This window comes from Oncorhynchus mykiss, chromosome 11, assembly GCF_057628025.1.
Source record: "Oncorhynchus mykiss isolate SJ-2025 chromosome 11, ASM5762802v1, whole genome shotgun sequence".
NCBI lineage: Eukaryota > Metazoa > Chordata > Actinopteri > Salmoniformes > Salmonidae > Oncorhynchus > Oncorhynchus mykiss.
This window is the reverse complement of record NC_143032.1, coordinates 49,514,762-49,527,598: the sequence shown is the minus strand read 5'-3', so window position 1 is coordinate 49,527,598 and position 12,837 is coordinate 49,514,762. Positions and strand designations below refer to the sequence as shown.

At 41.9% G+C, this 12,837-nt stretch overlaps 1 protein-coding gene across 1 annotated transcript; it reads right to left on the bottom strand.

Moving 5' to 3' along the window:
- Positions 1–575: 575 nt before the first annotated feature.
- Positions 576–6,652, bottom strand: LOC110535790 (ubiquitin-conjugating enzyme E2 R2). Its single transcript, XM_090190333.1, has 5 exons — positions 5,181–6,652; positions 4,707–4,793; positions 4,514–4,611; positions 3,397–3,531; positions 576–3,259 (listed from the first exon to the last, which is right to left on the bottom strand). The coding sequence occupies exons 1-5, from the start codon at positions 5,355–5,357 to the stop codon at positions 3,001–3,003; spliced, it is 756 nt and encodes a 251-aa protein (XP_090046459.1). The 5' UTR covers positions 5,358–6,652; the 3' UTR covers positions 576–3,000.
- Positions 6,653–12,837: the final 6,185 nt, after the last annotated feature.

Here is a 12,837-nt window from a genome sequence, read left to right as displayed (position 1 = left end):
TCACTCTGGAGAGCCCTGCGAGGAAAAAACAAGAAGCCTGTTGTTGCACTGTTATACAGTTGAACCTGTTGATACAGGAATATCCAGTGTTTATGGCTCTTAACTCTGTAACTATCTATTTTCAGGCCCATGTGGCTGCAAAGAAAAAGGACAGACGCTAAAAGGTTGCGAGCCTCACCTCACACCACAGGAAGCTGCTGGCACCTTCATTGTGGAGGACCGGCTCATTGTTATGGCTGGAACGGAATAAATGGAATGGTATCGAACACATCAAACTAATGGTTTCCATGTGGTAGATGCCATTCCATTCCAGCCATTATTTTGAGCCGTCCTCCCCTCAGTAGCCTCCTGTGCTACACAGGGAGATCAGTAGTGGGAGGTGCTCAATGCTACAGACACCTGCGATTGAGACTCGATTGCCCTACTTCCATCTTCAGACTTTCTCTCATTCACCCCACCAATTTTTAGGGGGGGGGGGGGGGCATTTCATTTGAATGCGTTTTCTTTTTCATTGAAACAAATATCTAACAAGTGGATGTTTTTAATGGCGAAAATAATTCTCACTTTGAAATAGCTTTGACAATTTCCAGTGCTCTCTGTATTTATTTGACTTTGTGCAACAAACAACCCAAATATAAAGCCTTAGATTCACAAAAGAAAGCTTATTTTATCTTCAGTCAACGTTCATGATGTAAGTTCAGTTAGACCATGAAAAACAAGGTGAATTTTCTACTCCGAAAAACAAACACGTAACATTAGCTGAAAGACACCGAGGGCTGGATCCAAGCCACCCTGCCGTAGCAATGTTTATACAATATCTTCGTTTACCCACTATGTTTAGGCCTACATACTACTGCATAAATATTGCCCTGTGCATTTGATTGAATCAAGCCCAAAGTCTCTAAGCGATTATTGAACTTAAATTAAAATGAAACATAATTGAGATATCTAATAAATGATCATAATGGTTATGAAGTGCTCTACGTGTCCCCAAACGGAATGCTTTTCTATGTAATGATTACCCATCTGTGGTCAAGGGCCTGTGACTGGCACTGGGAGATCTCTTTGGCAACAAAAACATCATGAATCACATTTACTTTGGAACCACTTGAGGACTACCAAACTCAAATGAAAAATCAAAGACATTAAGTGGCTTTCAGTTCACTCCATTATACCCAAGCATTTGTAACCTCAATGTCTGGCTCATCAGACCTGCATTCAAATACTATTCGAAATCAAATAGTTTGCTTTCAACAGTCTGGGTTTGCACTTTTGGGACATTTAAAATTATTTCAAATAGTATGTGAACCCAGGTCTGTTGCTTATACACACCCTTAGTAGAGGAAGGTGACACACCCCAAACTTCAGCTGTAACAAAGTGTTATGGAATGGCCAACACTTCCCATGGTGATCCAGCATTCATTGTCTGTGTTTCTGGGTAAAGAGAGATGTTTTCATCAAACCTTGAATGGGAGATTACTGACTACAGCAAATACTAACAGAACAAATTGTCTCTACTTGAAACAGCAGTGTTGCCTCTCTCAGTGCTGGTTTCTGTGCAGAGCAGTTTGTTGGCTCCAATGCTCTGTGGTGTGGTGGGGGGGGTCCACTTGTCTCATTCACCCCTGGTGTTCAAGTCCCCCATAGGCATAGAAAGAATGGGTTGTTACAAATCAGTCACCAAGGAAACAACGCCATGTCGCCAGTCCAGTCCCCATGGAAATTATCCATCGCTGGTACCGTACCAATATTTGGAAGCATCTTGTTTGAGAGCACAAGAGTTTAAGTGACATCAGGCGTGAGACTATCAGTTTATCAGTCTCAGAAACCCTTTATCAGTTTCAGGTGCATTTCACCTTAGAAGTTGGAGCAGAGATTGCTTCTCTACGGTCTCTGGTTGAAAATATGCATGTTGAGATGAATCCACTCAAAGAGATGCATGTTGGGAGTAAGTGCCCAACCCTTCCTATCTGCTAGCGATCTTTGAGTGGATGACTCAGAGAAACATGAGGAACCAAGCAAAAATTGTCCTTTTGGTGTTCAGATCCATGCCAGGGCAATACAGAAAGAGTAGGTTTTTTGTTTATTTATTTAACTGAAGGGTCTTCATCTTGTTGACTATGTGTGAGAGAGTAAGAGATGGGTATGTTAGTTGAGTGCATCTTACCACCCTGTTCCACAGCTTAAGAACAAATTAGAGTTCATTTAAATTGTGGTTTTACGTTTGAATACAATTTGGTTTAACACAACGGAATTAGAATTAGTTTGAGAGTGTATTTTAACCCTGGGAGGGGTAGAAACCAGTGTTGCCAACTTAAAGTCGCTATATTCAGTCAGTTTTCAGACCCCCACAGCAACTTTTATTTGTCAAAGTGCCTAGCGACAAATTAAGCTACTTTTCAGGCTGCCTTGGAGATGAGTTTTGATACCCTTTAGTGACTTTTCCCACTAAATAATTCCACAAACAAAAGTGAGAAAAGCTGCCTATGCAAAAGAAGTCACAGCAACACCGCACACACAGGTACAGAAGCATAAGGGGAGGGGGTGTGCAGCGGGAGAAGGGGAGAAAATGCCATGGTTACAGCAAAACATAATCTGCCGACAAATCAAGCAGCCAATAGGAATTCTCGCAAAAAAATTGTTGGCAACACTGGTAGACAGCATACAAGCCAGATTGGTGTCATTATAAAGCATGTGATTATGTTGAACTGTTTAAAACTGACCCCTCAAATGGCTGAATAAGAAAAATGCCATAATAAAACCATTAAATCTGACCCCCATAAAGCTGTTAAAAATCCCTGCTTCAGGTGTAGAGCGCCTTAATAGAATATGGGCATGTTAAGTGCTATGGGAAGCCGTCAAGAATGGGATGGATCGAGCAAGAGTGTGTGTGTGCGCACGTGGTAAGGAATCAGAAAGTAAGGATAGGAGGAGGCTGCAGCAGAGTCACTGGTAGGAAGGGTGTGGGGAGGAGCGGGATAAAAAGCGAGAGGAGGAAGGTCATGACTCTTCGTTGCCCGAGTCTTCCTCGTCAATTAAGCAGTTCCCCTCCTCTCCGGCCATCTGGCACCCAGCTTCTGCATCATCTTCGTCTTCCTCGTCATCCTCCTCAATGTCATCATCGTAGAGGTCGTCGTAAAGCAAGTCCGAGCTGCTGTCGTGGGAAGGCACTTTGGTCTGGATGCAGTACTCCGCCAGCGTGGTAGGGACCTTCACCCCATCCCGCTCCGCCTCCACTTTAGTGGACACTACCTGCTTCCTGAGAGAAAGAGAGTAAGATTCCAGGTAGAAAATGAAGTGATTGGCTGCACTGAATTTCCATGTTTAGTCATGTGTGTGTGTGAAGGAGTATATTGCAGTTTTTCATTGCGTGTTAAAAGAGAGAATTTTAGGTACCTGATGATCTCAGCATACTCTTTGTCCTTGCCCTTGCTGTCTCTCCACTTGCGGAACATAACAGAGGCATCGACATTGGCCGGGGAGAAGGTGTTGGGCTCGTTCAGCAGAGAGATCACACTCAGTAGGATGGTCCTGAATAGACATATTCATATACAAAAAGTACACAGGTAAGGTCACAGGTGAGTACATCTGGGCTGTGTTCACTAGGCATGTCAGGGGTACGTTCAGTTGATTAAACATTTAGCAAAGTTTTACAACAGTACGTACTGAGAGACATTCTCCTGAAATGTTGCGCACCATTCTTCAACTTTTAGGTATACGGTGCATTTGGAAAGTATTCAGACCCATTGACTTTTCCCACTTTGTTACAACCTCATTCTAAAATTGATTAAATAGGATTTTGCTCTGACATACACTGTCAACCTTATATAGACAGGTGTGTGCCTTTCCAAATCATGTCCAATCAATTGAATTTACCACCGGAGGACTCAAAGTTATTGAAACATTTCAAGGATGATCAATGGAAACGGGATGCTCCTGAGCTCAATTTCGAGTCTCATAGCAAAAGGTCTGAAAACTTAAGTAAATAAGATATTTCTGTTTTGTATTTTTAATCAATTTGCAAAAGTCTAAAAACCTGTTTTCGCTTTGTCATTATGGGGTATTGTGTGTAGATTGATGAGGACAATTTTAGAATAAGGCTGTAACGTGAAAAAGTCAAGAGCTCTGAATACTTTCCGAATGCACTGTATAGAGAGCAATAGTAATGGGCTCCCGAGTGGCGCAGCGGTCTAAGGCACTGCATCTCATTGCAAGAGGCATTACTATAGTACCTGGTTCGAATCCAGGCTCTCTCAAATCCGGCCATATTTGGGAGTCCCATAGGGCGGCGCACAATTCCGTCATCCGGAATAGGCCGTCATTGTAAATAAGAAATTGTTCTAAACTGACTTGCCTAGTTAAATAAAAATCAAATGGTGTATTTTTAAGGCACTAACGGAGGCTTTGGCTTGTTGGCCAAAATTGGAAATTGGGTTTGTCAAGGGTTTTTGGATAAATTACATTTTGAAGCATTTACACTGCATTCGGAATGTATTCATACAGAGTATTTTACCTGACATTCTGGGTGGGGTTCCATCTCTCAGAGGGTAGCTCTCCGCTCTGTGGGTCGTCAACAGGGGGGTGAAGGATGGAGATACACACTTCCCCATTCTGTAGACAAACAGCAAGTTACTCTCCACAGCAAGACCAACAATTACCCATAAACTCATAAAATCAAGACAAACATACAATGTGGTATACATCACCTCATATATGTTGGGGTGCCACATCTTTGTGAGGAAACGGAAAGTAGGTGGAGAGTAGGGGTAGTCAACTGGAAACTTCATGTGTGCCTGGGAAATGAAAGTCAGTGATGTGTGCGGGAAGGAATACTTTGGCTTTTTACAAATAGTGTGTCGCATATTGACACCCACTGGAGGGTTGTGGCAAGTTCTTCCTGGGTGACAGCTTAAGACTCAGTTGTAACAAAATATTGCAATGTTAATTTATATGGTCAAATAAACTATGGAAAGGCTACAAGCAGTATGCCAAGTTTGGGAAACACTGCTCTCTAGGCAGGGGTACAGGGATTGCCTACATATAACAAAAAAGTGTGTTTGTATATACTATAAGTAACGCTATTGTTTGGATTCTTGTTATTTTATTAATACTTTCTATACTCTAGACTAGTTAGCAATAGGTCCCAGATCACGTGTATTGCAGAAGAAATTCTCCCTCACCTTGAAGTATCCTCCCTCATAAAGTGTGTTGGGGGGTCCAAATATGGCCACCTCCCAGTTGTACAAGTCAGACTCTTCTACTGGTGTGATGCGGAAACCCTCCACTGGTTCCTCTTGGAGAGACTTCAGTTCAAGCATTAGTGCCTTCTGAGAGCTTGGCATCTGCTGCTGTGCCATGGTGACCCCAGTGGCAATGAAGACTGGCTGAAAACCGGACGACCCCGTTGGCACTCGCTCTTTGGAAGCTTTCCTAACAGCCAGTCAAATAAATCAGGACCAATTCAAATTGCTCGTCCCAACAACCAACAGCTGGTTGTCATACAGAGGGGCTGCAAGCATTACCCACCAGTGGTGGCACCACGTTTAGTTGGTATCTAGGTTAGCTAACGTTATCCATCCAACTGTGCAGCCTGCTCTCAAAACGTTAGCTAGCTAGCTACAGTAGCGAGGTAAACAAAGCGACAAACTGCTGCTAGCTCTGTTGACAGTTCTGTAGATAATGAGGAAGCTGCTTTTGGTAGAGACTAAAATACTCCTATACGGTTTAATGACGTGTCAAATGTTTTTAACGCCGCACATTCCTCAATCTGATCATATATGTTATGGTTGTATCCTGGATGGGAGGGGGGTGCCGTTTACAAATGATCCATCGAAACGTTCAAAATATAGCTTGCTAGCGTCTTTGATCTCCAACCAGTTTAACTTGTGTAATAATAAATTAGACGACAAAGGGTGTTTCTAAAATGTTTTCCATGTCATTCGTCCGTTCTCCGTCGATAGGTGTGCACGTTCAGCGGGTTGTTCTCCGTCATTTGTTTGTGTGCGCGAGCATAGCAAGCTTCTCCACTAGAGTCAAACTCAACGAACGTTTATGATTTAGTTTTAAAGCCGCCCGACAAGCAGAATCTCTTTAAAATAACTACAGTGATATAAATTAATCCACGTGTGTAGGAACTTCATTTTCTCTCTCTCTCGTTTCTCACTTCGCAGTTTGCTTTCAACAGATTCCAGTGCACTTGCTGTCTCGCGCCATACCTGTGTGAAGCTAGCCACTTCTTCTTCTTCGATAGGTTTAAGGGCGGTTGGCGTCCAATAAAATGTTGCATTACCGTCACCTACTAGACTGGAGTATAACTTCCTTATTTTGCTTTAAAAAAATAAGAATACAAAAATAAACACCCTACAGTCACTAAAAATCCACCACCCTACTCCACTATTTAAATATATGTAGTCCTACCTCAGACCACTTATCACACCCTGTAGACAGTCAAGTCTTGCACACTCAAATACCTCTCTGCAGCTGCCACCACAACCTCAATTGTCTGTGACTTATGTCCCACCCCTGCAGTACAGTGATAACCATTGCTATAAATGCAAAAAATCTAATCTTACTGAAACATATACTGTATCACTTGTTACTCACACCACTCCACTCCACTCCACTCCACTCCTCTCCCCCTACTTTCTGAACTGCCTCAGCATAGGACAACTTGTGCTCTACTCTAACCCTGGAAACCTCAATCTGCCTCCCTCGCATGGGACATTTATGATCCCCAACCCCATGGGCACCCCTACAATTAGCGCATACCACTACTTTCCCCAATGCTACACATTCCTTTGTCTCATGCCCTTCTGCACACTTCCACACCTCCCTCCCACACACTGCTGCCACATGCCCATACGCTTGACACCTGTAACAACGTAATGCTTTTGGCACAACATCTCGTAAGGGATAGCGTATATCTAACATCACTTTGTCGGGTAAAGACTCAACATCAAAACTCAAAAGGACAGACGACAACTATTCTGTTTCGCCACCCTGTCTGCGTCGCACCAAACGACAAGTATCACAAACACTGTGAATCTTCCCTTTCAGTTGGTCAACTTTCACATTTACCCCTACCCCAGTAATCACTCCTCTCAATGGCACCTTTTCACAGGACCACTTCCTGGTCACCAATTCCACGAGACTGAACTCTGTTTTCAGCCACCCTGAAACCACAAATGGATCAGCCAAAAGGGTCCACTTTTTAAAAAAATGTCACGCCTACGGTCACAGAGTCATCTTTATCCTGACCCTTGGTGCAAGCATCGAGCTCCGACAACTTCACCACATCTACCACTTTCGATATTTCGCCCCCTTTCACTTCCATTTCTCCTCCAGTCTTCGATCCGGCGTACAGCTCACTCTGCTTACACTTTCTACCATTCTTATTTAACAAAACATCTCCTTACTGTGCTGAAAGTGTGTGGTCAATCACAGTTTACAACATTTCTAAATCCTCCTACCTAACTCAGTACTTCTGAGAAAATAAAAAAGAGCCTTACTAACTTCTAATAGACCCTCCCCCATCCCCCAAATCCCTTCCAAACCTTCCCAACCTCAATGTCCCTATACTTCAATATTTCCCTCTCTAACATACTTACAACAATATAACAACACATGCTCCACTGTTTCATCGACCATACACTCCAGACACAAACCATTCTCATGCTTGCCAACCAGATGTAATGACGAGTTCAATGTACAATGTTCTTAGCGCAATCGAGCAAATACCACCTCTTCCTTCCTAATCTGAACTTTGAATCTTGGTCCACCAACCTTTCTTTGGAGGGCATATAAAGGCTCTGATCTTACATTTGGCCTCACCACTACCCAGTGGAACATTAATATAAATTATATCTTGTTTCAAAGCTCTTTTGCCTAACTGGTCTACAATTTCATTCCTTTCCACACCCGAATGTGCTGGGACCCAGCAGAATATCCATACTACACCCATTCTCTCAATTCTCCATAATTACATGAATACCTCCAATAGTAGGTCACTCCTATTAGATTTACCAGATTATAAACTATTCCATACAGACAGAGAATCTGAGCATACTATAATTCTAACAGGTTGTATGTCCTTCACCCACTGGAGGGCAACTACTATTGCCAACAGTTCAACTGAGTATACTGACAGTTCATCTAGTCTTCTACATATTTGCACATCAAATTCAGGAACACAAACGCCTGCTCCTCTGCACCCACTATCTGGGTCCTTGGATCCATCTATGAAAAACGGTAAACAAGCATAAATACTTTTACCAATGTAATTGTCAACCAGTTTTCCAATATCACTGACTTCTGACCAATCTTTCATTTTCTCTACCAAGGTTAGATCAAGAACCGGATCTGGGAGTAACCATGGATGAAAATCCCCTATCACCACAGAAGGGCCAACCTCCAACTCCCTCAAACCACTCATCAGCAAGCTTTCCAACTGTCCAACCAAAATATAGTTCATCAACGATTGTCTATTAGCACCCATTCATAACCAGAGACCGAGCACATAAGATTCAACACCTTCTTACACTTGGTTTCAACATTTATGTCATGATCTGTCCATGTACAGTTGAAGTCGGAGGTTTACATACACCTTAGTCAAATACATTTAAACTCAGTTTTTCACAATTCCTGACATTTAATCCTAGTAAAAATCCAATGTCTTAGGTCAGGTAGGATCACTACTTTATTTTAAGAATGTGGAATGCCAGAATTACAGCAGAGAGAATGATTTAGTTCAGCTTTTATTTCCTTCATCACATTCCCAGTGGGTCAGAAGTTTACATACACTCAATTAGTATTTGGTAGCATTGCCTTTAAATTGTTTAACTTGGGTCAAACATTTCGGGTAGCCTTCCACAAGCTTCCCACAAAAAGATGGGTGAAATTTGGCCCGTTCCTCCTGACAGAGCTGGTGTAATTGAGTCAGGTTTGTAGGCCTCATTGCTCAGACACGCATTTTCAGTTTTGTGATGGCCACTCCAATACCTTGACTTTGTTGTCCTTAAGCCATTTTGCCACAACTTTGGAAGTGTGCTTTGGGTCATTGTCCATTTGGAAGACCCATTTGCGACAAAGCTTTAACTTGTCAATTGTCAACCAGTCTTGAAATGTTGCTTCAATATATCCACATAATTTCCCTCCTCATGACACCATCTATTTTGTGAAGTGCACCAGTCCCTCATGCAGCAAAGCACCCCCACAACATGATGCTGCCACCCCAGGGCTTCACTGTTGGGATGGTGTTCTTTGGCTTGCAAGCCTCCCCCTTTTTCCTCCTAACATAACAATGGTCATTATGGCCAAATAGTTATATTTTTGTTTCATCAGACCAGAGGACATTTCTCCAAAAAGTATGATCTTTGTCCCTATGTGCAGTTGCAAACCGTAGTCTGGCTTTTTTAAATGGCGGTTTTGGATCAGTGGCTTCTTCCTTGCTGAGCGGCCTTTCAGGTTATGTCGATATAGGACTTGTTTTACTCTGGATGTAGATACTTTTGTACCTGTTTCCTCCAGCATCTTCACAAGGTCCTTTGCTGTTGTTGTGGGATTGATTTGCACTTTTCGCACCAAAGTACGTTCATCTCTAGGAGACAGAACGCGTTTCCTTCCTGAGCGGTATGATAGCTGCGTGGTCCCATGGTGTTTATACTTGCGTACTATTGCTTGTACAGATGAACGTGGTACCTTCAGGCATTTGGAAATTGCTCCCAAGATTAACCAGACTTGTGGAGGTCTACAATTTTTTTTCTGAGTTCTTGGCTGATTTCTTTTGATTTTCCCATGATGTCAAGCAAAGAGGCACTGAGTTTGAAGGTAGGCCTTGAAATACATCCACAGGTACACCTCCAATTGACTCAAATTATGTCAATTAGCCTAACAGAAGCTTCCAAAGCCATTACATAATTTTCTGGAATTCTCCAAGCTGTTTAAAGGCACAGTCAACTTAGTGTATGTAAACTTCTGACCCACTGAAATTGTGATGCAGTGAATTAATCTGTCTGTAAACAATTGTTGGAAAAATTACTTGTGTCGTGCACAAAGTAGATATCCTAACCGACTTGTCAAAACTATTTTTTGCTAACAAGAAATTTGTGGAGTGTTTGAAAAACAAGTTTTAATGACTCCAACCTAACTGTATGTAAACTTCCGACTTCAACTGTATATCACTCATTGAACCATGGACCCAAATATTTATACTTAGAAACCCTCCCCATAGGCTGTCCATACAGAAACAACTGTATATTATCAGAAACGTTCTTCTTCAAGAACAACAAGACTTCACCACTGACAATTTAAACCCCAGTCAATCGACCATCTTTCAACATCCACTATAGCTTGTTGAATAGATTTGATCACAAGATATTCCTTCCCCTCTTCCAAATAGCTCCATTATCAGCATATGGAAGCCCCAATACCCCTACCTACATTTGAAAACCCACTGTTCATCGTAATGTTGAACAAAATAGGACTCCATAGGCATCAGATAAAATGGATCCTATTTTAACTTTGATAGAGGGATTAAATACGGCCAAAACCCAGTTATATAATCTCCCACCAATACCAAGTCTTTCCATGTTAATCAGTAGGCCTTCTCTCCACTTAGTGTCATAAGCCTTTTCAATGTCAAAAAAGACCGTAGCCATTCCTTCTTTCATGACCACAGTTTTTTCCAACTTCATTGCTCACCTGCTTACATCTGGTTTACTAATGCATCCTTTACGGAATCCACAATTGACATCGACTAACTAAACCTCTATGTTCCAGGGAATATGACAATCTGTTGACTATCCTCTTTTCCATCAGTTTACACAAATTAGAGGTCAGTGCTATTGGTCTACAACTCTCAGCACATGAAGGAAGGGTCCTTACCAGGCTTTACATAAGGTAATTTTACTGCACGTTTCCTACCAGAAGGTATAACCCCCTCACTCCAAATCGTATTACATAATCCCAGGAGAACATGTATGACCTCATCAGGTAGATGCTTAAACATTACATAGCACACCTGATCATGACCTGGGGCTGTATATCCACAGTGTCACGCTCGTCGAAATGATCGGACCAAGGTGCAGCGTGGTGATCGTACATTTTTTCTTTATATCTTTAAATGTCGCCAACAAAAACGACCGTGAAGCTCCGTAAGGCTATACCTGCATCAAACAAAGACAACTACCCACAAATAAAAAAAGGGGGGGGGAAATGCCTAAGTATGATTCCCAATCAGAGACAACGATAGACAGCTGTCCCTGACTGAGAACCCTACCCGGCCAAAACATGGAAACAAAGAACATAGAGTTTCCCAGCCGAGTCACACCCTGACCAACCAAACATCGAGAATAAAAAGATCTCTACGGTCAGGGCGTGACACACAGCTTATTAAGGTTGAACGCATCTCATCTATGGTGAAAAACAGCATCCAAAGAAGAGTCAAAAGTATCCCTTTTCTTATACACATTAACACGAGCATTTAAAATCTCAAAGTAACCCCTCTATGTACCCTAACAAATGTCTTCCCCAACAAGTCAGATTTTTCTTTATCAGTTTCAGCAATTTTTGGACCAAAACCTGGAATTGGAGTCAAAATATGAACTTGCTTCTTTCAGTTATCTTCTTCAACATAGACTATACATCCCCCAGCTCAGTACCCCTGCCTATTGTAGAGCAGAACTGTCTCCATGCATTTCTCTTGACAGACTTAACGACCCTACGTACTAAAGCCCTCTTCCTTTAGAAATCAAGTAGATTCTCAGGAGTCATATTGCTATGCAACACTCTGTAAGCCCTATTTCTTTCTCAAATAGCTACAGCGCACTCTTCAGTCCACCAAGGAACTACCTTCCTTTTTTTCCACCCACTTCACTCACTGGCACATATAAATTTGCAGCACACAAAATCAGAGCTGTCACATAGGCCGCACAAAGACAGCTCTCCAACAGACTTTGAGGCAATGATCAACAAACTTTTCCCAGTCTGCTTTATGAAAAGCACCATCTTCTGAATGATACTCTATCTGGAATAGTAACATCAAAGTTAATGAAATCAGGAAATGATCACGTCCAACAGTCGAATCATTCATTACATTACATTCACACAAAGATACAATAGAGTTAGAAGCCAGTGAGAGGTCCAGGCAGGATGTAACCCCTCTAACAACACCGACTCTTGTACCACATCCATCGTTAAGACATACTAATGCTGGTTTCCATCATATCTTCCACAATAGTACTATCAGCATCTGTATGTGTGCTTCCCCATGTGTATTAAAGTTGCCATACCATATCTCTCTAGAGCCCAATTCTCCAGATATTTCATCAAACATTGCTACAGATAGTTGATGACTAGGGTTGTGAAAATGTTGTAACTTAATATTACTACCTGCACTGTAGATTCCCACCGCCACACATTCATATGAGACAGTTATATTATGATATTCAAGACCTTCCCTTAGCACACTCACCACCCTGTCCAATCTATCAGATCTGATTGATCAATAACCAGGAATAATCAAATCAAGATGTGGTCTAAGCCATGTATCTTGAAAACATATCACATCAGGTTTGATCGCTAAATCAATGACATATTTCTTAAAACTCCTGACCGTTAGTAATAAGGCTTCTGGCATTCCACTGAAGGATAACAAAAACCATAACTATAATTATCATCATACTGAGACATTCCATCATTAGTATTATTATTAGGCGTCAACATGTGAGAACAAGATTTCTGAACAGGTTGAGTATCCGTGTCTGGACCAACATAAGCAACATTTCCTACAGTAGGTCCACTTATTCCAGGAGAAGCCCTATTGTCTCCATCATTCCGCCT